The sequence below is a fragment of the Bubalus bubalis genome, chromosome 4, assembly GCF_019923935.1.
Source record: "Bubalus bubalis isolate 160015118507 breed Murrah chromosome 4, NDDB_SH_1, whole genome shotgun sequence".
Classification (NCBI taxonomy): Eukaryota; Metazoa; Chordata; class Mammalia; order Artiodactyla; family Bovidae; genus Bubalus; species Bubalus bubalis.
The window spans coordinates 92,244,392-92,272,019 of record NC_059160.1 but is presented as its reverse complement, the minus strand read 5'-3'; the positions used below and the strand labels follow the sequence as shown (position 1 = coordinate 92,272,019).

Here is a 27,628-nt window from a genome sequence, read left to right as displayed (position 1 = left end):
GCTGCCATTTCCTGAGATGGGGAAGACTTGGGGTGAGGGAGTGAGAAACTCAGAAGTTTGATTGGGACATATCAGTTGTGCCCATTTAAGTGGGAGGGTTAGGGAGAAGTTTGACTATGCCAGTAGGGTGTGTGTGAGGGAAAACTAGGCTGGAGAATCCTCCAGTACAGCCAGTGGTCAAGGCCATGAGCCTGGATGGGGTCTCCAAGAAATTAATGTGGAGAGAAGGATCCAGGACAACCCTGGGCTCAGCAAGGCTCAAAAGGGAGGGGGTGAAAGGAGGGCATGAAAGAAATAAAGGAGGAGAGGGGGTGGGGCACCCAGTGAAGAAGCTTCAGGAAGGAAGGGTGATCAGCTGAGTCCAGTGCCGCTGAGCTGAGGACTGGCCCTCAGACTGACTGTCAGATTTAGCAACACGCACGCAGGCAGCTGGAGTGCTGAAAACTGGTTGGAAGGGGTTCAAGTAAGAATGGGAGGGGAGGAATCAGAAATTGTAGTATAGGTATCTTTTAAATTCTTTTTTTGTTTTTTATTTTGGTAAAAAGCAAGCAGAGAGCAATAAGATGTAGTTGGAAGAGGATCAAAAAATTCTTTTGAGCTCCCTTGACCCTGAGATGGGAGAAGGAGCAGCCTGTTTGTGGGCTGAAGAGGATAAGCGGTAGAGGGGGAGATTGATCACGTAGAAGAGGGGAGACTTGAGGGAACCCAGTCCGAGTTTTGAAAGGGGATGGGATCCAGGAGCAAGAGGAAGAACAATCTCTGTTCCTGTTGCCAGGAGGGACTTTCTCTGGCTCCCCCAAAAGGCAAGGGGTCAGTTAGGGCTGGAGTGGCCAAGGAGGATGCATGAAAGAGAAAGGGACTGCCGTAGGCCCTGAAAAATGGGAAAGCGATGGTTGGCAGAGGGAGGCTTTCCAGTGGGTGGCTTGGGTAAGCAAGGCAATGCAGGCCAGAATGAGCAAGCCCGGCTGTTTTCCAGGTTTCTTTTGCTCCAACCATTGCGACCTCCTGGCATGCATCCCCTTCCTCATCTCCCTAGGCCTTCCTATCTCCCTAGGCCTTCCTGTCTCCCTTTCCCAGCTTCAAGTTCTCCACCATTCTCCAGCCAAGAAGCAAATTTAGGGACTGGGAGGAGAGTGTTCAAATCTGCTGACTGGACTCCCGCTCCCCTGGGATCTGCTCCTCAACTGATATCCTTGCCTTCCCACAGCCTGTGGGGGTAGAAACCAATGGCCAGAAGGAGGAGGCCCTCTTTCTGAGCTTGGGCAAGTGGGACCAAACCCTGGGACTCAGTTTTATATTTTCTTGGGTGGAGTGTTGGGCTTCCCTGGTGGCTCGGCCTACAGTGTGGGAGACCTGGGTTTGGTGCCTGGGTTGGGAAGATCCCCTGGAGGAGGGCATGGCTACCCACTCCAGTGTTCTTGGCCTGGAGAATCCCATGGACAGAGGAGCCTGGGGGGCTACAGTCCATGCGGTTACAAAGAGTCGGACACGACTGAGCGACAGCACAGTGGGTGGGGTGTTTGCGGCAAGCGATGACAGGGACGTGCCGGCACTCCCTGCTCAGCCCAGCGGCCGAGGACACACCCCAGTGCTCTCTGCCTGCAGAGACCCATTTTAGGTGCTGCTCGGATCCCCCGCCACCGCCAAAAATAGGCTCCACTGCTTCCAGAATTGATTCTTTTCTTTCTTGCTCTTTAGACTTTTCCCTCTTTTTCTTTTTAAGGTTTTTTTTTTTTTTTTTTTGGTATGTGAACTGCTTTTAAAGTCTTTACTGAATTTGTTACAGTATTGTTTCTGTTTTATGTTTTGGTTTTTTGGCCCCGAGGCATGTGGGATCTTAGTTCCCCAAAAGGGATGGAACGCACTCCCGCTGCATTGAAAGCAGAGTCTTAACTACTGGGAAATCCCTCCCCTTCTCTTCCTTCCCTTCTTTCCTTCTTCCTTTTCCTTTCTCTTCATCTGTCTTTCTTTCCTTCTTCCTTTTCTTTTCTCTTCCTTTCTATGGACATGATCACGCTCACCTTATCTTCCCTGTTAGATGATAGAGTCACGAGGAAGGGTCACAGTCTGATCCATTTTGCCCCTCTGACAGCTGCTGCTCAGTGGCCAGCACTCTGAGGGTATTAATATGTGGAGGTGTTTTCTGGCTGGATGCGAGCAAGACAGTGAACCTGCAGAAAACGGGCTCCAGCCCCTGGGCCGCAGAGTTCTGTAGCTGCCTTTCAGGCCTCCTTTGGTTCATCCCCTAAGCACTTCTTGAGCCCTACCTTGTGTCTAAGGCAGGGTGCTGGGGGCCCAGCTGTGCTGGGGCTGCTCTCTGACCAGACTGAGGGAACAGCTTCCTGAGGTGGGCACAGGAGCCGAGGCAGGTGACCCGTCCTGTCCTCGAGTCCCCTGCGTGTCCTCCCTGTCCTCTCCTCTTGCAGTAACGGGGTTGGCACGAGGTGGGGTCAGGGCCCAGTGGATGGGGGAACAGTCCCCTTCAAGCTCTGCCAGCAGCTAGAGAACCATTACACCCCCCCAACCCCCAACCACCACCACCCAGGGCACCAGTTGTGAGCAGGAGACAAAAAGCCGGGACAAAAGGCCTGTGGGAGCCGTGGCGAGTAGATTAATGAGATTTCCATACGAGGCCCGACAATAGGATTCTCCCCTCCAGCCCCTTTGTCCCAGGCTGAGGTAATGGAGCCCGAGGAGCTGGCCCAGGAAGGCGACATCCACACGGCCCTTGTCCTCACATGCCTGGAACCCTAGCACAGCTGCCCCTCCTTCCGGCCCTGCCCCCAGCCCCGTGGCTGAGGGAACTCTGAACCGGAGAGATAGGGAAGGGGTGTTACAGGCCTTCTGAGGGAGCTGGAGGGGTGTATTGGCGTCCCTTCCATCTCAGCCTGTATAAAAGTTCCTGGTGAGAGAAAGTTTGCTGTCTACCATCTATACGGCCTCACTTGACAGCTGAAGAAAGTGAGGCTTGGCGAGGTTAGGTGTCTTGCCAGTGGTCACACAGGGGCCGCTCAGGGTATCTGCTGCCTCTTGAGGCCACAGTGGGGGCGGAAGAGCGTCTGAGGCCTGTGCGAGGGAGAAACACACTCCTCCTGCAGGTGCCCCTTTCTCTCACACACCTCTACCTTGGTGCTCCCCTTCTGACACCAGATGTGAGGGTTTTCCACACACCAGCCCTTTCTGGGACAGCAGCAGGGTGTCCCACACATTTAACTCAGTCCTGACACAACCGGCCTGGTGGTAGTGGCAGATCCCAAGGGGTAAGGGGGGCCCCACAAAACTGCCCCCTTCAGGCGCCAGTCACACATCCAGACTGTTACCTGTGCTTCTGACTGATGGGCGTAAATCAGAGGTTCCTATGACCCTCTTCTCGGATGGATGAATTTGCTAGAATGGCTCACAAATCTCACGAAACCAGTTTACTTACTAGATTATCAGCTTATTATAAAAGGATGTAAGTCAGAAGCAACCAGATGGAAGAGATGCACAGGGCAGGCATGTGGGAAGATGCCCAGAGCCTCTATGCCCTCTCCCAGCGGCCACCCAACCACTCCTCCCCAGAAGGTCTCCCAACCCCATCTAGTGACTAAACCATTGGCCACTGGTGATTGAGCTCAACCTCCAGCTCCTCTCCTTTTCCCAGGAGGTGGGGGGTAGTGTGTCTGTGTTGGGGGCTGAAGGGTCCAACCCTCTAATCATGGCCGGTTCCTCTTGCCATCAGCCTTCATCCTTAGGTTTCCTAGGAGCTTTCCAAAAACACTCATTAATATAAACTCAAGTGTGGTTGAAGGGGGCTTGTTATAAATTACAAGACACTCATTTCGTTTTTATTGCTCTGAAGCTATTTCAGGAACTGAGGACAAGAGACCAAATATTATTATGAAGGATGCTCCTGTCACGCTTATGCTTAGGAAATTCCAAGGGTTTGGAGAGCTGTGAGCCAGGAGGAGTGGATGAAGACTAAATATATATTTCTTTTCAAAAAGTATTTATTTTTGGCTCTGCTGGGTCTTTACTGTTGCATGGGCTGTTCTCTAGTCCAGCGAGCAGGGGCTGCCTTCCAGCTGCAGTGCACGGGCCTCTCACTGTGGAGGCTTCTCTTGTTGCAGAGCACAGGCCCTAGAGCTTGCAGGCTCAGCAGCTGCAGCACGCAGGCTCAGTAGTCGTGGCTCGAGGGCTCCAGAGCACAGGCCCAGTAGTTGCGACACACGGGCCTCAGTACTCCGCAGAATGTGGGACCCTCCCGGATCAGGGATTGAACCCGTGTCCCTTGCATTGGCAGGTGGATTCTTTACCACTGAGCCACCAGGGAAACCCTAAGTATGTATTTCTTATTGTAAATCACACTACCGCAGCCTGTGTCAGGCCTGATGCAGTGTCCTGGGCCTGGTCCACAGGGATGGGAGAGGCCCATGAGGGCTGAGATCAGTGCACTGAGTGCCTTGGCCATTTGTAAAGGCCCAGACACTCCCTCTTTGATCCTGGAAGGCTTCTTGCAAATGCGGGGGAGGGTTTATAGAATTCTTTTCTCCTCTTTCATCCAGCAATCCTTTCTGTTACTATTTATTGATCACCTATGTCTGGGGAGGCCTTACAAATAGCTGTGAAAAGAAGAGAGGCAAAAAGCAAAGGAGAAAAGGAAAGATATAAGCATCTGAATGCAGAGTTCCAAAGAATAGCAAGGAGAGATAAGAAAGCCTTCCTCAGCGATCAATGCAAAGAAATAGAGGAAAACAACAGAATGGGAAAGACTAGAGATCTCTTCAAAAAAATTAGAGATACCAAGGGAACATTTCATGCAAAGATGGGCTCAATAAAGGACAGAAATGGTATGGACCTAACAGAAGCAGAAGATATTAAGAAGAGGTGGCAAGAATACACAGAACTGTACAAAAAAGATCTTCACGACCCAGATAATCATGATGGTGTGATTACTGACCTAGAGCCAGACATCCTGGAATGTGAAGTCAAGTGGGCCTTAGAAAGCATCACTACGAGCAAAGCTAGTGGAGGTGATGGAATTCCAGTTGAGCTATTTCAAATCCTGAAAGATGATGCTGTGAAAGTGCTGCACTCAATATGCCAGCAAATTTGGAAAACTCAGCAGTGGCCACAGGACTGGAAAAGGTCAGTTTTCATTCCAATCCCAAAGAAAGGCAATGCCAAAGAAGGCTCAAATTACCGCACAATTGCACTCATCTCACATGCTAGTAAAGTAATGCTCAAAATTCTCCAAGCCAGGCTTCAGCAATACGTGAACCGTGAACTTCCAGATGTTCAAGCTGGTTTTAGAAAATGCAGAGGAACCAGAGATCAAATTGCCAACATCCGCTGGATCATTGAAAAAGCAAGAGAGTTCCAGAAAAACATCTATTTCTGCTTTATTGACTATGCCAAAGCCTTTGACTGTGTGGATCACAATAAACTGTGGAAAATTCTGAAAGAGATGGGCATACCAGACCACCTGACCTGCCTCTTGAGAAATCTGTATGCAGGTCAGGAAGCAACAGTTAGAACTGGACATGGAACAACAGACTGGTTCCGAATAGGAAAAGGAGTACGTCAAGGCTGTATATTTTCACCCTGCTTATTTAACTTATATGCAGAGAACATGAGAAACGCTGGGCTGGAAGAAGCACAAGCTGGAATCAAGATTGCCGGGAGAAATATCAATCACCTCAGATATGCAGATGACACCACCCTTATGGCAGAAAGTGAAGAGGAACTAAAAAGCCTCTTGATAAAAGGGAAAGAGGAGAGTGAAAAAGTTGGCTTAAAGCTCAACATTCAGAAAACGAAGATCATGGCATCCGGTCCCATCACTTTATGGGAAACAGATGGGGAACCAGTGGAAACAGTGTCAGACTTTATTTTTGGGGGCTCCAAAATCACTGCAGATGGTGACTGCAGCCATGAAATTAAAAGACACTTACTCCTTGGAAGGAAAGTTATGACCAGCCTAGATAGCATATTGAAAAGCAGAGACATTACTTTTCCAACAAAGGTCCGTCTAGTCAAGGCTATGGTTTTTCCTGTGGTCATGTATGGATGTGAGAGTTGGACTGTGAAGAAGGCTGAGTGCCGAAGAATTGATGTTTTTGAACTGTGGTGTTGAAGAAGACAATCTTGAGAGTCCCTTGGACTGCAAGGAGATCCAACCAGTCCATTCTGAAGATCAGCCCTGGGATTTCTTTGGAGGCAATGATGCTGAAGCTGAAACTCCAGTACTTTGGCCACCTCATGTGAAGAGTTGACTCCTTGGAAAAGACTCTGATGCTGGGAGGGATTGGGAGCAGGAGGAGCAGGGGACGACAGAGGATGAGATGGCTGGATGGCATCACTGACTCGATGGACATGAGTTTGAGTGAACTCCAGGAGTTGGTGATGGACAGGGAGGCCTGGCATGCTGCGATTCATGGGGTCGCCAAGAGTCGGACACGACAGAGCGACTGAACTGAACTGAACTGATGAGTTAGAAGGACTGGACTCTGTGTGGAGTCACGAAGAGTTCCAGCCTTCAAGGGTCCACAGACAAAAAGTTTAAGTGACATTTTCTCCACAGAGCCCCAGCCACCCCTAGTGAAGGCAGTAGACTCAAATAAGGAGCTGTCTGCACAGCCTAGGGGTGTGGATGCTTATCAGATGACGAGTGTGCTGGGAAAGGACAGCTCTCCTTGGGCTGCTTTGCAGTGAGAGGATGCACATTCTCCTGCCTGTGGGGGCACTGGTGACTGGGGCTCCCCCAGGGGAAGATTGCAGGTTTGAAGTGTAAACATGCAGCTCTTTGCGGTGTAGCCACATTTCCGGGCAAACACAGAAATGTTTCCATAGGGCCAAGGGAATGGACCTTGGAGGCTGGGCCGTGTCACGGCCTCAGGCTCTTCTCTGGTTGTGAGTACCAAGGACTGGACCGGGGAGCCAGTGCAACCAAGAAGTATGGGCCTGGGGTCTGTACTTACACTGCTGGGGTCTGAATCCTGCTCCCCTTGGTACAAGCCGGGTGACCTTAGGATGCATCAATCTCTCTGTACCTCAGTTGCTTCACCTGCCAAATGGGGATTGAGACAATAGTATTTCTCATGAGGCTCTTATGAGGGCTACGCCAGATAGTGCATAAAGCAGAGTGGGGGGCTGGCTCTCCCCCAGTGGGGACAGTGGGGAACCAGCATAAGGACCAGTCTGCATATTAGAGCTGGAAGGAACCTCCCTCACAGAGCATTCTCCACATTCCCCCAACCTCAAGGGGAAGTGACTTGTTCAGATTCACTCAGCAAGGCTGGGCCACTGCTCAGGTTTCTAACTGTAATATTTATCATACTACTTTGTACCTGACTCAGGATTCTGTATTTATTTGGCCACGTCAGATCTGGGCTCTCCAGTTGTGGTGGTTGGGCTCAGTAGTTGCACTGTGTGGGCTTAGTTGCCCCAAGGGATGTGGGATCTTAGTTCCCTGACCAGGGATCAAACCCTTGTCCCCTGCATTGCTAGGCAGATTCTTTAATCACTGGCCCATCAGAGAAATCCATATTTATCTTTTTAAATCCTCATGGTCACTGTGCAGGGCAAATGTTATGCTGTTTTTTAACAGATGGAGAAATTGAGCTTCAGTGACATCCGGCAGTCCGCCCAGCCTCATACTGTAAGGGTCAGAGCCTCAATTCAAATCCAGTTCTCTGATTCGAAACCCACATTTTCCCTCAAGTCCCTGGGGTGTGTCTTAATGTCTAGCTCAGCTGATACAGGGACTGGAGTATGCCCTATGAACCTGGGGAGGAGGTGGGGTGCCTCTTCAGGGAAGATCCCTCCTGCTCCTGTGGGAAGCAGACAACAGAAAGGCCCCCGCATCTCTGTGAGAGGAGAGGGCTGTAATTGGCCTGAGGGCTGGGACAGGGAGACAGCATGCTCTGGCTGCTCTCACTGCAGATAGTATCATGCAGGTAGATGGTGATACTTCAGGGAAGAATGGAGGAGGAGGACGAGAGAGATGGGCTGGTAGTCAGTGGAGGGCTTAGGGTCAAGGAAGTTTTTTTGAAGCTGGGAAAAAATTAAGCTTGCTGTGGGGGCAGAGCCAGGGCGTGGTAGTGGGGAAGGATAGTCAATTAATGGAGCAAGGTCCCAGCCTAGGCCGGAGAGGATGAGCTTGAGAGACCCTCAGGCCTCCTAGTCTCTAAAATGGATGCAGATATAGATAAATGTGAAAACAGAAGGCCAGAGGTGATGGAGACGTGCCCCCAGCTACAATGGAAGGGAACTGCCTGGGAGCAGAAGGCCTGTGTCTGAGCAGATTGAGGGTAGAGATCAAGTGGGTAGGATGAGCTGCAGGGGCTGGGAAACCTCAGAACGGGCTGAGTGCAGAGCAGATGAGATAGACGGGTGTGGAACTGGCAGGACAGGTTTAGAGGGCCAGAGGTAGTGGGTTTCTGGAGTCCACAAGGGCTGAGGTGGGAGTGATTCAGTGTAGACCACGGTCTGGAAGAGTGCAGACCTGAGTGAAGACCACTGCCAGCCAGGGCAGGAGCTGGTGACAGGGGCCGGGAAGATACCCCATGATGCCAATGAGGAGGAGCAGCAGATCTGGCAGGTGGTGAAGGAAATGCGTGTGAACAAGCCCAGACCCAGAATCTTCTTTGCTGTGTCTGTGTCTGTCCTGGGAGGGACCACCTTTCCTTCCAGCATGCCCAGTTAACAAGTTCAGGGAGAGTGCTCTCTCTCTTCTCTATGTTAAGGAGCCAAAGCATACATAATAATGAACAAAACAACAATAACAACAACATAAAACAGGTTTTGGGCCCATGTCGTAGCACAATCTGTACAATTCTGATGTTACCACATATGACCCTGCAACAGGAACCACTTGAGATTTCTGATGTCCCAGGAAATTATCTCCTTTGACAACAGGTAAAGCCTCCGTTCTTTGGAGGCCCCCTCAGCAGGAGCTGCACACATGCCTTCCTAACACCTCCCCCTCAGTTCTGCTGTCTCTGCTTGCTCTCTTGCCACTGGTGGCCAGGAGCACCTCTCAGATGGAGGTGAAACAACTCTTAAGAATTCCCATTTTGGGATGTGCCTGGTGGTCCAGTGGTTAAGACTGGGTGCTTTCAATGCAAGATGTGGGCTGGATCCCTGATTGGGGAACTAAGATCCCACATGCTGTGCAGTGCAGCCAAAACAAAAAACCTCTTTTAAAGCTCTACTATCTATGGCTCACGCCTTCCCTAGGGCGTGGGGATGAGGGTAAACGGTTTTATTTTCAAAGACTGACGTCAGGTCAGTCATAAGAGGTGGTACAGTCAAGCTACTACAAGTAAGGGCAATTGCCTGAGAAGCAATCTGATAATTTTCAAACTCTTCTTGTACCACTGCCCCCACATATACCCACTGCCAGGGTTCTGGTGACCCAGCAGTTCTTGGTACTCCCCCGAGGCTTGCAGTTATATAGGTTATATAGGTTGTGCACTGCACATAAGTCCTACTTCTAAAGGGGCACAGGTATCATCATAGACACAGATTTGTTTTGACTATCACAGTTTCTCAGAAGGTGGCAGTAAGGCATCTTGAGGTGGGGAAGAGGGCATATGAGCTATTCTAGCCCTAGCTTCCTCAATGCACTGTGCTCCGAGTCTTTGAATTGCTGGAATCCTCTAGCCTGTCAGGTCAACTTGGCCTCTCACCCTTTAAGTTCCAGTAAAGACACCCCTCCCTGGCGAGGCCATCTCGACTAGGCACAAGATGTTCCCTCGAGCCCTAGAACTCTGGACACACACCTCTGATTTTCCACCTCATAAAGGATGTCATCTCTTCTGGCTGAAACATCATATTCACTTTTCAATCTGCTCTCATGCCTGGCACAGCTTTTAGTATGTGCTCAGCAAAATTCTGTTGAAGCAAGAATATTGACCTGTAAGTTTATCAAAAGCTTAGGACTGAGAAATAATCATTAGCAAAAACTGTCTGGAATGTCATGGGCCCATTTAGTCTTTGAGCTGTTATTCTCAGATCAAGCAAACGAATTGGAGCCATACAGCTGGAGAGTGCCATTCCCCCGGCCTTGAATACCTTTTACCAGTTTGGCCCATGCCTGGACTGGTGCTGAGGGACAGTGTATGAAATAAATACTTCTGCAGTATTTATATCATGACCACCTAAGAGGCCATTTCCTGAGGTCCATGAAAAAAAGTTCTATGATCTCTATGCCAAGAATATTTTTGCTTGTTTTGAGTATGATAGTGTGTTTTACTTTGCAGAATTATTTGGTTCCTGGGAAGCGCAGATAAACTTGTGACCAACTTTCTGTTTTGTAATATTCATTTTTATTTATTTGGCTGTGCTGGGTCTTAGTTGTGACACACAGGATCTTCATTGCCACAAATGGGATCTTTTGTTGAAGCATGCGATCTCTTAGGTGGGATATGTGAGACTTAGTTCCCTGACCAGGGACTGAACTCGGACCCCCTGCATTGCGAGTCTTGGCCACTGTACCAGTAGGGAAATCCCATTTCTACGACAGGCACTAACTTTGTCCCATCTTCTCCAGAAGACATTTATGTTTATTCGAAACAACCTTTTTGTATTGTGCTGAAACATTCTGGGAATGAGGCAGGTGGCAGCACCTGCTCTGGGTATGCAACCATCACGAGCAGAGTTGGGTCTGGAACCCAGGTGCTCTGACTCCATCAGGTAGATACAAGAAATCACGTGGAAAGGAAGTGATGCTTCTGGGTCAGCCTCTGGGGTTTCCCAGGGACAGTGAGACTCTGCCACAGACACCATCCTTCACTACAGTAGGTCTGAGAGGACCGTGTGTCCTAGAGTGCATGGCTGGAGGCACCAGGACAAAACAATAGTCATTGCCTAGGTGAGGTTGCTGCTGCTAAGTCGCTTCAGTCGTGTCGGACTCTGTGCGACCCCATAGATGGCAGCCCACCGGCTCCCCTGTCCCTGGGATTCTCCAGGCAAGAACACTGGAATGGGTTGCCATTTCCTTCTCCACTAGGTGAGGTTAGGACCCCAAAAAACCATCATTTTCAGATGCATCTTGGTTCTGAGTAAAGTCTTTTCAGACAACTTTAATTGTGGGACAAGACAAATACGGTGATTTTGGTGCCTGAAGATGGCCCGGGTAGGGTGGAACGCTGTGGGTGGATGCGGGAAAACCAGCCTGTCCCAAGCTATGGTTTAAGAAGGTCCGCCTGCGGCTGGCAGTCGGTGGGTCCTTAGAGGCTCTTCAGGATCTCACTAGCCGCTTCTCTTGCCTGCAGCTCTGTCGAAGATGCACTGGACACCGGAACACGCCCAGCCCCTCAACCAGTGGCCAGAGCAGCACCTGGACGTCTCCTCCACCACCCCGTCGCCGGCCCACAAGTTGGAGTTGCCCCCTGGGGGTCGCCAGCGCTGCCACTATGCTTGGGCACACGACGACATCTCTGCCCTCACTGCCTCCAACCTCCTCAAGCGCTACGCCGAGAAGTACTCGGGGGTCCTGGACTCGCCCTACGAGCGCCCCACCCTGGGCGGCTACGGCGACGCCGCCTTCCTCAACGGCGCCAAGGGGGACCCCGAACCCTGGCCGGGGCCAGAGACTCCTTACCCCTTGGCCTCGCTCCACGAGGGCCTCCCGGGAACCAAGTCGGGCGGTGGGGGCGGCTCCGGGGGTCTCGGCGGTTCCCCGGTTTTAGCCGGAAACCTGCCTGAACCCCTCTACGCCGGCAACGCGTGCGGGGGCCCGTCGGCGGCGCCGGAGTACGCGGCGGGCTACGGAGCGGGGTACCTGGCGCCGGGTTACTGCGCGCAGACAGGCGCCGCGCTGCCCCCGCCGGCCCCGGCCGCACTCCTGCAGCCCCCGCCCCCGCCGGGCTACGGCCCCTCTGGGTCTCTGTACAACTACCCCGCGGGGGGCTACGCCGCGCAGCCGGGTTACGGGGCCCTCCCGCCGCCGCCCGCTCCGCCCCCGGCCCCCTACCTGACCTCCGGTCTGGCGGCGCCCACGCCTCTGCCCACGCCCGCCCCACCCCGGCCGTCACCCGCCTCCTACGGTTTCCAGGGGGTAGCGGAGACCGGGGTGTCGCTGAAGCGCAAGGCTACAGACGAGGGAGCCGAAGGCCGCTACCGCAAGTACGCCTTCGAGCCCGCCAAAGCCCCGGCGGCCGACGGCGCCTCCTACCCCGCCGCGGACAACGGCGAGTGTCGGGGCAATGGGTTCCGGGCGAAACCGCCAGGAGCGGCGGAGGAGGCGTCAGGCAAGTACGCTGGTGGCGTCCCCCTCAAAGTCCTGGGCTCCCCCATCTACGGCCCGCAGCTTGAGCCCTTTGAGAAGTTTCCGGAGCGGGCCCCGGCGCCGGCTCCCCGCGGGGGCTTCGCGGTGCCGTCAGGAGAGCCTCCTAAAGGTGTGGACCAGGGAGCTCTGGAGCTGGCGACCAGCAAGATGGTGGACTGCGGACCGCCGGTGCAGTGGGCGGACGTGGCGGGCCAGGGCGCGCTCAAGGCGGCGCTGGAGGAGGAGCTGGTGTGGCCATTGCTGAGGCCGCCCGCCTACCCCGGCAGCCCGCGTCCGCCGCGGACCGTGCTGCTCTTCGGACCGCGGGGCGCTGGCAAAGCGCTGCTGGGCCGCTGCCTGGCGACGCAACTGGGTGCCACACTACTGCGCCTGCGCGGAGGCACGCTGGTCGCGCCGGGCGCTGCCGAAGGCGCGCGCCTCCTTCAGGCCGCCTTCGCGGCTGCGCGCTGCCGCCCGCCCGCGGTACTCCTCATCAGCGAGCTGGACGCGCTGCTGTCCGTCCGGGACGATGGCACGGCCGCCGCAGGCGCGCTGCAGGCGCCGCTCCTGGCCTGTCTGGACGGCGGCTGCGGTGCGGGAGCCGACGGCGTGCTGGTCGTGGGCACCACTTCGCGGCCCGCGGCTCTGGACGAGGCAACCCGCCGGCGCTTCGCTCTCCGCTTCTACGTGACGCTGCCCGACGGCCCGGCCCGCGGGCAGATCCTGCAGCGGGCGCTGGCCCAGCAGGGCTGCGCGCTGAGCGAGCGGGAGCTGGCCGCCTTGGTGCAGGGCACCCAGGGCTTCTCTGGGGGCGAGCTGGGGCAGCTGTGCCAGCAGGCGGCGGCCGGGGCAGGCCTGCCGGGTTTGCAGCGCCCCATCTCCTATAAGGACATGGAGGCAGCGCTGGCCAAGGTGGGCCCTAGGGCCTCACCCAAGGACCTGGACTCGTTCGTGGAGTGGGACAAAATGTACGGTTTCGGACACTGATGGCGCACCAGGAGGCCGAGGGAGCTGCCGCCCACTCCCGGCCCCTCTGTTTGTGAAGGATCTTCTTTAACCCCACCGGGCTGGGGCGTGCCGGAGTGAGGGGTGTGGGGTGGGGGAGTGGAGGGGGCTGCCGGTGGATTTTTTTTTTCCCGTGGGAAGGAAAATGCTTGTGCTAGGCAGAGAGATGCCATATGCGCTGTGTACTCAGGTTTTTTCCTATTTATTGTGGACGGGAAGCTCGCCATCTCTGCCCCGCGGAAGACTGGCCCCGGGGCCTAAGGAACTCCTGCTCTCTCGCCACAATCCTTTTGTCTCCTCGCTGTCTGAATGGCTCCCTCTCCTTTCCCCTCGTCTCCCTTTCTCTGCTTCTAGTAGTTTTCTTTCTCCGTCGCTTTGTCAATAACCATACACCCTTCTCTCGCTCCCCGCCCTGTCTCTCCATCTATCACCTTCAGTGCTTCCGTTTCTATCCCTTGCTCTCCAGCCTCTCTGTGTCTTGGTCCCTCTCCCTGCCTTCTGTCCCTCATATTCAAAGACTGCAGTGTCCCTTTGCGGAAGATCTGGAGGTTAAGGGGAGGTTAAGGGGCTGAGGAGGAGGGGGTTCCCTTCACCCCTTATCCCTCACCCAGCTGAAACCTTAGGTCTGTGGGAGTCAAGCAAAAAAGAAAAACACCCAAAGAAGGGGGTTTTGTTGTTGTTTTTGAGGAGGAAAATTCCAGAAATGTAGCTTGTTTAATATTTTAGGCCTCTTATTTTTGTAAGATGTGTAGAATTTGCTGTTTTTCTTTTGACGACTCAGGAAGAAACTGACCTCAGAAAGAATGTTAGATTTTGGCTGCTTTCCTGTGTGTGTTCCCCCCACCCCCAGCCCTTCAACCCCTTCAGCCCTAGGGAAGCAGATTCTCAGAAGACTCAGAAAGTGAGACCTGAGGGGAAGGGGAGAGGAAGACTGAGAGGCCACACTCCAACCCCTGTGCTTCTTGGGACAGAAGCAGAATGTATTGCAGGGGCCTCCTCCTCAGGGCCAAGGTTGTAGGCAGAGGTGATGAGGACTGAGTTGTGGCATTTGGAAGGAGGCAGGTCTTGCTCCCTTCCTGCTGCTCTTCCTGTAGGCCCCACCCCTCAGCTGAGTGGGGTGTTTTGTGTGCAGGGTTGGTTACCCAGAGTTGGGATGCCTTTGCCCACCGCCTGCCCCGGACCTAGCAGGTAGGCTGAGAGGGCCCAAATGGGAAGATGAGCTGGGTGGAAAGTCCCCAGAGAGGTCATCCCACCTGGTCCCTGTCTAGGCAGAGGTCTCCTGTAACTTATGCTAAGAAGATTTCCTCCAGAGGGAAGGTAGTCTGGCCATAGGTCTGATTGGGCACAGAGTTCACTGTAGACTCAGCCTCCATGGTCTGCTGGGAGGCTCTGAGGAGGGGTGAGTGAGTGTCGGTCCATTGCAGGAGAAGGTTCTGAGGGGACTCTTACCTCTCCTGTTCTCTTAGGGTCCTAGGTCTAGAGCTCCAGGGGCTATGAGAGGGTAAAGGAGATGGGCAGCTGTGTTCCCCTGAATAAACATTGGACTTTTATTCTCAGTCCTACCCAAACTCTCCACCAGAGGCCCAGGCTTAGGCACCCTTTCTTGTGAGAACTGTATTCTTCTTCCCACCAACTTTCCTGTGATGGGGCTTTGGGGTATTTTGCCCGCCCCCCCCTCCAACCTCTGTTGGAGAGCCCATTTAACAACTCTGACCTTTGGTCCAGAGGTGGGGGAACAAGCCACCACCCCACTTCTCTCTCCCACTACCCTAGCCTCCCTTGTTTCTCACCACCTTGACAGCTCCTCCAGTGTCTCCCACCTCCCACTCCCAGCTGGAAGGAAGTCCAAGGGGATGTTTCAGGTGCCAAGGTGCTGAGGGTCTGTGCTGGCCTAGGAGTGCTAACAGGAAAGCAGCTCTGTTTTCTCTTCTCCCTCCCCGCCTTGGTCCCTGACCTTCCTTCTGCTCCTTGGAGCTGGCTGACTGAAGGGCTACGGTGCCTCAAAAGCAGTGGGTGCAGGGTCTTGGCTGTGAAAAGCCCATGGGGGGAGCAGCGAGTGAGCAGGTTCTCTCAGGTGTGTGTATGTATAAGGGGGGTGGGTGGGTGGAGGGCACTGGGGAGGGGGTTTGGGATCTCAGCCATCCCTTCAAGAGGCAGACAGCTCTGGGGGTTGGGGGGAGGAGCTCACTGACCGAGACCCACGGCCCCCACCGCCTCCTCTACTGGCCTTGGGGAGCTTTGCACACGGAGACAGCCCCCAGTCTACTAGCACCTACCTCACAGGCACTGGGGCGAGTGGGAGAAGGGCAGGTCCAGCTCCGGCAATGTTGTGGGGGGGGCATACCAAAGAATCCAGGGGCAGGGATGGGGGGAGGGCAGTCTGGCTCTCTTCTTCCTTTACCCATGTTGGGGTTGGGGTCCTCCCCTCCAGCTGTAACCATTTCTACCTCATGTTGATGCGTGTTGTACATGGATGTATTTATCTCCTGTTTGATGACGCTCTGCAGTTTGGTCTGTCTACCTCAGAAGAGACTGTATTTTAAAAGAAAGTATGACACAGTATTAAAGCGATGACACGTGGTTTCCAGAGGATTTCTTGGGGGCAGCAGGATGTGGGGAGCCCTCTGGGAAATGCTTGGGCTTCCAGGTCTGCTGGTGCCACGGATGTGGCTCTGTGGGTGTGTTGGTTTCTTCAGCAAAACATGACCATTCCTGTTACTGTGAGTAGTAACTGTGAGTGCCTGTGAGTGCCTACCACACAAGTGAGACCACCAGGGGGAAAAACCTCTTGATAGGGAAGGTCTGCCTGCAATTCTGAGCTCCTAGAGGCTCAGTGTTGGGGCTGACTTAACAGCCTCTGAAGCATGAGGGATGAAGAAGGGCTCATGTGTTTGCTGAGTGAGTGAGTGAGTGGGTGAATGAATAGATGAGTGCTGAAGAGGAAGTTCACTTAGAACCTGGCCAGCAGCCCTTGGCCAGAGCTAGGATCATATTCGTACTCCATCCTTGGATGGAGGGAAAGGGGACAGAGGGCAGCGTGGGGACACAGTGTGATCTAGTCTTTCAGGTCACGGGATCCTTCGTCCACCACCATCTGCCAATCCCCAGACTCTGACAAGTCAGCATAAACTGGGACACAAAAAACTGGGGAGGAACATCTTGTTAAAAAGGCTGTATGGAAATGCCCGTGAGAGGTTTGGACCCACAACTTCCGAGGACTTGAATGTGCTCAGCAAAATGATAAAAAATGCAGAAGGGACAGGGAAGCAGGCCCCCTGGCTTCCACTGGCCCAGGCTTAGAGCCTATCCAGGGCTTTCAGGAGCCAAAGCCTGCCCATGGCCAGATTCTATGAAGCAGTTTCCGCTCGGAGAGATACAACTGGTGTGCCTGTGTGTGAGGGCTCCAGTGCAATGAACTACGGCTCAGCGACCCCAACCCTCTCGGCCCTTGGAGGTCCAGACCCCCCTCGCCCTCTAGGTGGTTTATTGCACACTTACTCTGTGTAGACAGCACTCAGGATACAGAAGTGGTTAAGTACAGCCTTAGTTCTGGAGAGCCCACATTACCGGATGGGAAAAGCTCAACAATGGATCATTTGAAAATACAGCTGGATAAAGCTGCTCGAGGAAGGACCTTATCAAAATTTTTATATTCTCACATCTGGCACAGTGTTTGGTGCACATAGAAGACACTGAATAAATGTTGACTAAATCCTCGAATTCATTTCCAGGAAGTGTCCTGATGGAGGATGCACAGGTTATTTCGAGAATGCCCAGAAAAGACCCTAACTCGTGGTGGTGGTGGTACTGGCGCTGGGTCAGAACAACTTCCCGGACGGGTTTGGGTGGGTTCAGCTTGACAAAGCTATGGAAGCTGGAAACTGTACCATACCTGTGACTATAGTTACAAGAGCATAAAGTGAGGGCAAGAGTGAGGGGAAGGGAGGGGAACAATGGGACCGCAAGGCTGCACCAGGAGGCTCTTCCATGCCCCCGAAGAGCTGAGGCTCCTCCATGAAGCCTGTGGGGGGTGGGTGGGGAGGGGGCTTAGTCGCTGGTGGACAGGGACTGATTTGCAAGTGAAGAGTTCACACACCAATTCAACAAATCTTTACCTGAACACCTGTTAGGCACTAGTTGCTACAGGGACAGCAGGTAGCCCTTACAGTCAGATGGGGCCGCTTCCCAGGCACAGTGGTAAAGAATCCACCTGCCAATGCAGGGGACGCAAGACAGGTGGGTTCGATTTGTGGGTCAGGACGATCCTGTGGAGGAGGAAATGTCAAGCCACTCCAGTATTTCCCGGAGGATCCCATGGACAGAGAAGTGGTGGGCTACAGTCCACGGGGTCACAAGGAGTCAGACATGACTCAGCACACACACACAGTCAAATGGGGGAGACAGTATGAAGGCAGAGCTGTAGGGTGCTGTGGGAGCAGATGGGGGTGCCTAGAGAAGACACAGGGCCAAGGGTGTGGGTGGGAGGCAGGGAGGGCATCCCAGAAAGGACTTGTCAGCTGAGCAGTGACTGAGGCAGAGCGGAGAGTGCAGTCTAAGATCTAAAGAAGCACCTGAACTGAGCTTGCTTGGGGAAAGGAAGCGAGTTCAGTCTCTGTGTGTGGAGGCGGAGTGGGGACTTGAGGATCGCTTACTGTATCCAAACAGAGCATGAGGGTTTGGATGCACCTGCGGGAGGACAGGAAAGGGTAGAGTCTATACATATTCAGTAAGTAATAAGGCTTCCCATGTTGGCTAGTGGTAAAGAACCCGCCTGTCAAAGTAGATGTAAGAGACTTGGGTTCGACCCCTGGGTTGGGAAGATGCCCTGGAGGAGGGCAGGACAACCACTCCAGTATTTTTGCTTGGAGAATCCCATGGACAGAGGAGCCTGGTGGGTAACAGACCATGGAGTTGCAAAGAGTCAGACATCATTGAAGCAACAGCATGCAGGTAATAAGAAAATTTGGGAATTGATTGGCTATAGGAAATACGAGTAAGGGGTCTAAGGCTTCTGGTGGAGGGTGAGGGGCGGTAAATGGGATACAAGAGATGCTGGAGACCTACTAAGTTTGACAGAAATGGGCCAGCCAGGAGGCCTCCAGCGGGCATTTCAATATAAGGGGCCGGGATCCTAGCCTCCAGTGCCCTTACCGATCCCTGGGTATTGAAAACTCACTTCAGCCCCCGGGGTTTTGTGAGATCTTCCCCTCGAAACTCCTGTTTCTGGGTGTTAGGAGATCCTCCTTCTACAAGTTGTGTTGGAGGACCCCTTTCTCATCCCTGGATGTTCCCCCCGCCCCTAGTCCCCGGATGTGGGAACCTCGTTCCTCCCACCCATCCCTGGATGTTGGCGCCCCTCCCCCACCCGCGGACATTCGGAGCTCCTCCCCCCACTGTCGGTGGATCGCAGTCACCGCCCCGCGATGGCGGCACAGGCTCCGGCGGGGGCCCTGGCGCTGGCGCTCTGGGTCTGGGCTTTGGCTCCGGCGGGGGCCGTGGACGCCATGGGCCCTCACGCGGCCGTCCGCCTGGCCCAGCTGCTAACCCCGGAGGAGTGCGGCCACTTCCAATCGCTGCTGAAGACGCCGGAGCCGGACGTCGAGGCTGAGCTGGCCAGGCTCTCGGAGGACCAGCTGGCGCAGCCCGAGCCTGTGCCCACGTCGGCGACGCCAGGCCGACGGCGGCGGAGGCGCGAGGCAGCGGGGAAGCCGGCGGTCGAGCCTGCCGACGTGTCCGACGGCTGCCGGGAGGGGCTGGCGGCCTGGCTGGCTGCCGAGGCCCCGTCCTTGTCGTGGGACCGCGTGGCCCGGGCCCTGCGGCGCAGCGGCCGCCCAGACGTGGCCCGGGAGCTGGGCAAGAACCTCCACCAGCAGGCAACACTACAGCTGCGCAAGTTCGGGCAGCGCTACATACCCACAGCCGACGCCCCCGCTGCCCCCGTCCCGGCCCCGGCCCTGCGTTCCCGCCGCTCCTCGGTCCCCGAGCCCAACTGGGACGAGCTGGAGCTGATCGTGGAGCGACTGCCCCAGGGGCCGTATCAGCGGAGCCCCGCGGGCTGGGCCGGGCCGCTGGCTCTCGGCTTCCTCACCGGCTTCGGGGGGGCGCTGGGCGCCGGGGCGCTGCTCATCCTACTCATTCCGTGGATCACCGGCGGCGATGGCGACTGGGTGCGGCTGGGCAGCCCCCGGCCGCCCACCCCGCCCCTGCTTCGGTCCGCCAGGGCTCCTGGCTGTGGGGAAGCGGAGCCTCTCTTGACTGCAGAGCCGCTGGCGTCCCCGGCGGCCTGGGCTGCAGGCGGGCCCCATACCTCCTTGCCTCTGTGACCCCAGCTGTGAAATGGGAGCAGACCTGGTGGCGTGCCGCTTTTGACATATAAAAGTTACATGTCAGCTTTACTTCCTTCATCTTGCGCTTACTCTTCCGCTAAGAGCTACCATTTATCGAGCACTGTGTGCCAGGCCCTAGGCTAAGCAGTTACATACATTATTTGTTACCCTCTTTAGAAACCCAAGAAGGAAGGTGTTATCAACATTACACATAAGGAAACTGGTCACAACTAGTGAGTGGCTTAGTCAGGTGTTTGAATGCAGAGCTGCTTTGAACCAAAAGTTTGAGCTCAGAGGGAATGATCTGTGAGCAGCAATGGAGCTGGGGCAAAAGGAGGAGGACACAAGGAGACGCAGAGCTTGTTTACTCTGAGGCCCTGCTGGAGCTGTGCCCACTTCCAGGGGTTGCTGTCCCCAAGCTGCTTTCTCCACTCAGGCAAGGCCTCCTGAAGCTCTCCCTGGAGTCCCAAACTCTCCCTACCCACCTGAGTGGGTGGGGCACTGCTAGCCCCACTGAGGGAGCTGAGCCTGGGTGAGCCCCCACACCGACTTCACTCAGACTGTGCTCCCACCACGGAGAGGGACAGCAGATGCCCTGGAGTCCTGCTGGGTGGGCACCCCTGGGCCGAGGGGCTCCGGTGTGCGAGTAATGACAGAATGACAGGCCAGTCCAAGAGGAGAGTTGAAAACAAGATTGACGTAACCCTTTATTGCAAATTCTAAAGTAAAAAGATGTACAGTACAAAGTAAAATTGAAATTTCATACTATAAACTTCCAATCCACTTATACATTCTCATTTCTCAAGCATTTCTGCCATTTCCGCATAAACGGAACAGGGAACAAGTCGAGTGGGTGAGGGAAGGAGATACAGCAAGGGTAAAAGAATTGTGTCTAGAACAATCACAAACCCCAGAAGCAAGTGAAAGGAAAGACATTTTCTCGACCTGCTGTCCTGGTGATGAGAAGCGGGGGTGGTTGGAGCAGTGCAGTTTAAAATGGCTCTCAGAATAGCAGCATTTATGGTACTATTTCATCTTCCGGAAGTCCAAATAAATACTTTGCCCTTCCCTAGTGCCTTTGCCTCTGTATCTCAAAAAACACTTTACAAAACATTTAGTTAAAGCCTCACAACACCCCTGTGAGGTAGGTCAGTATTATTATCCCCATTTTACAGACGGGGAAACTGAGGCACAGAGAGGTTAAGTGACTTGCCCAAGGCCACACAGCGAGTCAGTGGTCGAGCTAGGGATGGAACACAGGAGTTCTGTCCCTTCTCTGGAACCACTGGACCGCGCTCCCCTTTACCTATATACATTCTTCACACACACACACCACACGTGCACACCCGCCCACCCCACCCCACTTAGCCTCTATGTACAGCAAACAGCAGTGGGGGGCAGGGGCAGGGGGTGCCTCAGGAGCATTTTGACAGGAAATCTTGGTGCTCTTGGAAGGGGAATCCAAGAAAGCACAATGCTGAGCCACAGCCCAGATGGCAAAACTTGGGCCCCTCCCCACCCAGACTCCCTCTTCTCTCCTGATGTCCCCCCTGGCTGGCTAGCTGCAGCCAATTCTTTAGGGGGTGGGGGTACCTGAAAATGAACGAAGCTTTTTGCAAAACTTTGGGCAACATCTGAGAAAAGAAAGAGGCATCATTACAGAAGATGCCCAGGACTCAGTCACTAAGTCACAACCGTGGCCATCTAACCTCCACAGCAGGCCTGGAGGCTGGGGGCCGAGAGGGGAGGATGGGGACTGACCTACCAGCCATCTCTCTCCAGAGCGGAGCTCCTGGAGCGGACTAGAGTGGGCACTTCAAAATCCTCCTGAGTGTTCCTGGACTGGGAGACGTGGCCTAGAGAGGGGTGTCCCCAAAGCGGGGCGGGGTGGTGCCAATGAGACCAGCCGAGTCTGCTGGTTTGTGGGTAGGGAGATGGAGGGCAGGACCCAGCAGTAGCTAGCAGAGTGGAGGCTGTTGGGCATTGTGCTCGCCCGAGCTATGGGGCGTTGGAATGGTCTTCTTAAAATACTGGTGAAAAAGGCAGGAGTAAGGCCAGTCCAGCTGGGTTGGCTGGCATCGTCTCTGGGGGCTCTGCCAGGGGTGAGGAACAGGTATCATGGGCCTGGAAGCAGCGGCCCAGGAGGGGGAGGAAAGCCACATGCAGTGGGTGAGTGGGGACCTGGGGAGATCAGGACTTTGCTTTTCTCTCCAATCTTGGCTTTTTAGCCAGAACTTTGCAAGAAATCCCCATTTCTCTCCCTTTCGTTCCCCTCCTTTCCCCAAATGCGCTCAAGTCCCACTTCCCAGGTATAAAAAATATTGGGAGAGTCAAGCAACAAACGCACACCAAGATAGGCTTCCCTTGTACAGTAAAAAGGGTCATTTTTATTTTGTTTCCTTTTGGCTTATAGAAGTGATGTACTTTTCATCACGTCTTGGTTAGAGCAGTGCTGGCCTCCATGCATTCACTAATACACTAGTCTTTACTATTGGTCTTTTACAAGCTTACGTTGGTTGCAGCAAAAAATGAGAGAACTCTGGGCATTGCTGTTCCAGGGGCTTTGACCGGGAGTCTCTGTTAATCTCTCCTCAGTCAACTTCTGATGCCAAGAGTGGCTCATTCAGAGGGGTGGGTGCAAGGCAGCTGACTTGGGAAGTGTCTCCTGCTCTCGCCCTCGGCTTTAAATGACAGAGTCTCCTCATCCTAAGCAACAAGGAGGTTAAAGAAAAGAAGAGGGGAAAGTGTTTTTCACACACAAACCAGCAACCATGTCAGCTGCTGCTCGGTGGCTTTGGCTCTGCGTTTTAAATTAACAGCATCACACATGTCTTTTTGCTTTTTGTCCTTTTTTTAAAGGTGGATTCTGGAGTATAAATACTGCACCAAGGACCTGGCTACAAAAAATAAATATTTATATCATATTTATATATCTATATATATATATGTGCAGTGATACTGTGGCTGCTGCTGCTTTTTGATTGGCTTCGTTAATATTTGGCAAAGCGTTGCCACTTATCCACTGGGTGAAGACGTGCGAGAACGCCTTCATGACTCTTTCAGTTCAATGCCTGTTAACTGCGGGTGTAAACTGCTGGTGATGGTGTCACTTACTACCAAAGAAGTGTGGAGCAGGGCGGGTGAGTGCAAGAGTGCGTGAACGAGTGGGTGGGTGGAGGGCCATCAGGTGGGGAGAAAGAAGGTGGGAAAAGTTTTTAGAAACAAACAACAAAAAAAGTGAAACTTCAAATAGAGTGGAGGTGGCTTCTTCCCTATGAAGCTGGCTGATGGGTGTCAGATACCAAGGCCTGTGTGTGTCACTGAGGAGACAGCCTGCTGGGTGGGGAGAGCAGGGCCTGGGGGAGGAAAAAAAGTCAGAGCTCAAAAAATCTCATTAATATGCTCTAGTAGCTTAATGACATCACTAGCGCGAGCACTTGGAGGACGGAGCGGGATCTTATAGCTCTGTGGCCCATCTCAAGACCTAAGAACAAGAACAATTATGAAGTTTAGCCAAATCTTGCATAGAAGTGGTTAGAATTTATTGCACATTGGAACAAAAATATATATATTTTTTTGTTGTTTTGGAAAAGACCATTAGCAATAAAAAATTTTTTGTCTGTCTGTCTGGTTTGGGGATGTACATTGGCTGACAGCATCTAAATTCTAAGAAGAAAGAAAAGTATAAAAAATAAAAATAAACATGACAATGGCATAAGCCAGAAGCCATTTCCTATTTAATAAGTTAATACTTTGTATTTACAAAAAGGCATGCCAATAAAATAAAATGATATATTACAGTATTTATAATTCTCTTAAAAAGAATAACCACACGTCAGCTTCTGTTTTGTGCTGTTTACGATGTAGCCTGTACATGTTACTATACATTCATCCTAGCAGTTAGCAGGGTCATTGAAGAAAACGCCTTCCCAACCTGGAATCGGGCGTAGTACAAAAAGTTCTACGGATGATGTCGCAGAAGCAGGCTTCTGAGAACTGGACAGAGTTTCTAATGGTCCAGCAAGATAGAAAGCTCTGCTTACTGACTGGCTGTGGTTTGTTCTATGCAAAACTAGTCAGGTGGACTGTGAAATTACATCCAAAGTGCTCCTACTGCATGGCCGATTGGTGTGTCTGACTATGGGTTGTTTTCTCCCCTCTACCGTATGGTTCAGGAAGAATTCATTTTGATTTGGTTTGCATGCTGAAGTCTCTCCTCATTCTTTGAATCGACTTCCTGACACATTCACCTGCAGCATCTTAGCTCTGAAATCTAGTCGTCGGATGAGAAACCCCTGGACTAAGAACTCTCTTCCCGGAAGTGGGAGATAGAACAGAAGCTATGATGCTCCCCGCCAAAGCCACCCTCCAATGACAATGTGCAGGTCGCTAAGCAGATGGCGAAACTGGCTGAAAGGGAATGTGCTGGGGAAGCTGGAAGTTCTTAAGGATTCATATTAAATCGCTTTCTCATGAGAACCAGTGCAATAAAGAAATCAAGTGGGCTGGGTTCAGAGGCGGCTCCATCTCTCCTGAGGTCCCACCAGTGACCATCGATTCTAATGAGAAATGAAAGAAACCACAGCCATAGCTCAGCGCCGCTGCCCTCACCCACCTCTGTGGGTAAAGGAAGCCCTGCATGGCGCAAGAATGTGATGCAGGCAAGAGGAACTGTGCAGCAACTGAGCTTGTGACAACCACTCCAGAGAAGAGAGAGGCCCGTTCGGAACATCTAAACCCCCTCCATGTGGACCCCAGCCCGGAGAAAGCCACAATGCAGAGGACATGATACGGATGAAGTGAGCACCCCTTTACCCCCAACGAAAGGTTGTTTTAAGTTCCCCAAATGACCTTCTAGAGATAACATGCTACTCTGAATAGCACTTTTATCTCTACCCCCCAAAAGTGTCAGTTCTCCAGTATGAAGGCTAAACAATCATCATAAATATTGCAAGATATAAATGAAAAACATTTTTTTGATTTTTGTTTTTAGCCCTAAGATTTGGTTTTACAGTGACATTAATACAAGCCATTCGAGATCAAAGTTTCCCCACGTACGGGACACAGAGCAGCATTAAAGAGTTCATCTTTCAAAATGTGCAACAATGGCTGTATGTTAGAGATGTCTGTTAAACATATACACACAACGGATCCATCTGCTTGTTGGACTGGGTTTGTTTTTTTTTGTTGTTGGTGGTGGTAGTCAATTGGTTGGTTATGTTTCCCTACCCAGAAGGTGTATGAAAGACTTCTAAGAATTCAGAAAGAATTGCAGCGGGCATGGAATGCTTACCATTTTTTCTCCAAATACAGTGAACGGTGCAGGGCTGGGTCCTGTCCAAAGGCTGACCCAGTGCAGGGGACAGGGTTAGTAGTGTCCTGTGGTGTATGGTTCTCATGCATGACTCCTGATCACGGCATGCCATCATGCAAATCATTTCTACGCATTGAACGAACACAATGTTTGGAATCGGCCTGAGCAAGTCCTCCTCAGCCTGAAGAAACCTGATTGTTTTCCCCCACCCATCTCCAAACCACGTGAAGCCCATGTGGAGAAGATGCGGCATTATGCCAAAGAAACTGACAAGTAAATGACATGGGCTAAATGTGAGTGTGTGTGTTTTTTCTTTTTGCTGCTTAGCTTAACTAATGTAAGAATGCAAATAGAGTTTGCATGAACAAACAAACTTTTAAAGTGATGCTTTCTGCTTCTGAGAATCAACAAAATAAAAAACAAACAAAAAAATCCATCTGGCTGCAACGGAAATACACTGGTCCCGGCAGCCTGACCTCTGTTTTATGTATCCTGTTAGTTTTGTCCTAAGTTGCATTGACTGATGTGGAACATGCAGTAACCACCTGCCCAAGCATTAGAAAATCTGTGAGTCCAGGGAGCAGGGTCCTTTGCCCTTGGCAGGTCACTGCTCAAGATGCAACCGTGGTACGTGGTAAGCAGACTACGTTTGGTATAGATCTTCGGGATAAAGTGTCTCCACAGCTGTTCTGCATTGATAATATTCAGGAAGTTTGTAAACAATCTTTCACTTGCAAGTTTTAAGTCTGTACAATGTTGAATTTTTGCTTTCCTCTAACACTTGGATTCTCTGACCTCTTTTTGTCTTTTGGCTCTTTCCCTTCGTCCTTCCTCCACCCGTTGCTGTTTCTCCTTCTCAGGTTTAGTCACACTGTCATAGGAGGGGAGGGAGGCTGTGGATGGGGTGCTCTCTTTTTTCTCCCGGTGTGTGCCTCCATTCTCCAGCTTATTGGAGGTTGTCTTTTTGCAGATGAAGCCCCGCCTGGCTAAATGTCCCCGGTAGGCGCGCTGCAGGACCACTGCCGATACCTCTTCCTGCTTGCGCCGCAGCGTGGTCGTGATTGGCTCATAAGACACTTTGGAAGGATTGGACGCCACGAACCTCTCCTCCATCTGCTGCCGAAGGATGTCCAACTCCCCGCTATCTCCCAGGACCCGCTTGGTGAAGGCAAAAAGGATGTCCAAGCAGTGGATGCGATCCCCGCTGACCATTGGCAGATCCATGGCGATGAGCTCAATGGTGTTGGGCTTGGGCACGCGGAGAGGATGCTCCAGGGCATCTGCAAAGTCTGCCAGCTTACAGTACTCGATGAACTGGGTGGCATCGGGGTCAAACTTCTCCCAGATCTCATAGAAGGTCTCAAAGTCGTCCTCGCTCAGAGGGTCTGCGCTTTCCTCTGTGGCTACGCTGAAGTTTTCCAAGATGATGGCAATGTACATGTTCACCACAATCAGGAAGGAGATGATGATGTAGCTCACAAAGAAGAAGATGCCCACTGAAGGGTTCCCGCAGTCTCCTTTAAAGCCACTCCCTGGGTGTTCCTTATCCAAATTGCAGTCAGGGGGGCGGTTTAGGATGGGCAGCAGGAGGCCGTCCCAACCAGCCGACGTGGTGATCTGAAAGAGGCAGATCATGCTGTTGCCGAAGGTCTCAAAGTTGAACATGTCATCAATGCCAGCCTCGTGCTTCACGTATGCAAAATTAGACATCCCAAAGATGGAGAAGATGAACATGACCAGGAAGAGCAGAAGGCCAATGTTGAACAGAGCAGGCAAGGACATCATTAAGGCAAAGAGCAGGGTACGAATTCCCTTGGCGCCTTTGATCAGACGCAGGATGCGCCCAATACGGGCCAATCGGATGACTCGGAACAGGGTCGGGGAGACAAAGTATTTCTCAATGATATCAGCCAGGAACATTCCTAAGAAGGGGAACGGGAGATATGTTACTGAGATTGGAAATGCCCTTTCTCTTTACTTATGTCACCTGGCACTATGGAACCCTTAACTTCAAAGGACTTTATAGAGTGAGTGCCTTACTAGTCAATCTGAACTCTCATAATAAAAAAAATTTTCTCAAAAGAAAATCACATGTTTCAAACATATAGAAAAGCAGAGAAAACAACAGCACCCAGAGACCACATCTGCTTCCACTCATCACCTCTAGAAGCACCCACTATCTTGTAGATGGCATGCATCATCTCAGTGTCTTCATAATTTTGCTATGTATGAAAAATATAGGTAGCAGCCTACAAGGTTTAAGGAATTGTACTATATCTATCTTTCTAGATCTCTAATTTCCCTTAAAATTTTTTTTTCTTCTAGATCTCTAATTTGCTTTTGAAACCTAATATTATGTTTGTGAGATTGATCTTTGGTATTAAATTTGGGTTTTTTTTTTTTTCAGATTTGTCTGTGCCTAACTTCCTGAGATGTTATGGATTCTTCTCCAAAATGCTGTCAAATTGCCACATTCACAAACAGTGAATGAGAAGTCCTGGCTCCACCCTGTGGTTGCAAAATCTTAGTCTGCTCAGGTCACCAATTCTCAGGGCATTTTCTTCCTGGCTCTAGAAAGACATTTTTGGTTTCTCATGGCCCCATGTCCCTACCCCACCAAACTAGCCTGCAAACTAAAGGGACTTCTCAGGAGTGGTTTTTAACGCATAGCTTCTAGATTTTGTGTTTAAAGTCATAAATCAGAAACCAGTATCAGCAGATAAAAATGTC

At 52.3% G+C, this 27,628-nt stretch overlaps 3 protein-coding genes across 8 annotated transcripts in view; 2 read left to right on the top strand and 1 right to left on the bottom strand.

Annotated features, from left to right (window-relative positions):
• The window catches only part of FIGNL2 (fidgetin like 2), a 31,136-nt gene extending 15,297 nt beyond the window's left edge, over positions 1 to 15,839 (top strand). For both annotated transcript variants that reach the window (XM_025284202.3, XM_044941762.1), the window contains exon 2: positions 11,259 to 15,839. In XM_025284202.3, coding sequence (XP_025139987.2) covers positions 11,270 to 13,240 — 1,971 coding nt within the window. In that variant the 5' untranslated portion in view covers positions 11,259 to 11,269 and the 3' untranslated portion in view covers positions 13,241 to 15,839. The remainder of the gene's footprint in view (positions 1 to 11,258) is intronic.
• Positions 15,840 to 18,267: 2,428 nt separating this feature from the next.
• TMDD1 (transmembrane and death domain 1) lies at positions 18,268 to 19,653 on the top strand. The gene has a single exon (XM_025282532.2). It carries the CDS (start codon positions 18,682 to 18,684, stop codon positions 19,579 to 19,581), a length of 900 nt encoding a protein of 299 aa, XP_025138317.1. The 5' UTR covers positions 18,268 to 18,681; the 3' UTR covers positions 19,582 to 19,653.
• A 608-nt stretch (positions 19,654 to 20,261) lies between these two features.
• Positions 20,262 to 27,628, bottom strand: part of SCN8A (sodium voltage-gated channel alpha subunit 8) — a 200,565-nt gene continuing 193,198 nt past the window's right edge. For all 5 annotated transcript variants that reach the window (XM_025284201.3, XM_044941758.2, XM_044941759.2 and 2 more), the window contains one exon: positions 20,262 to 26,820. In XM_025284201.3, the coding sequence (XP_025139986.2) occupies positions 25,673 to 26,820 (1,148 nt within the window). In that variant the 3' untranslated portion in view covers positions 20,262 to 25,672. The remainder of the gene's footprint in view (positions 26,821 to 27,628) is intronic.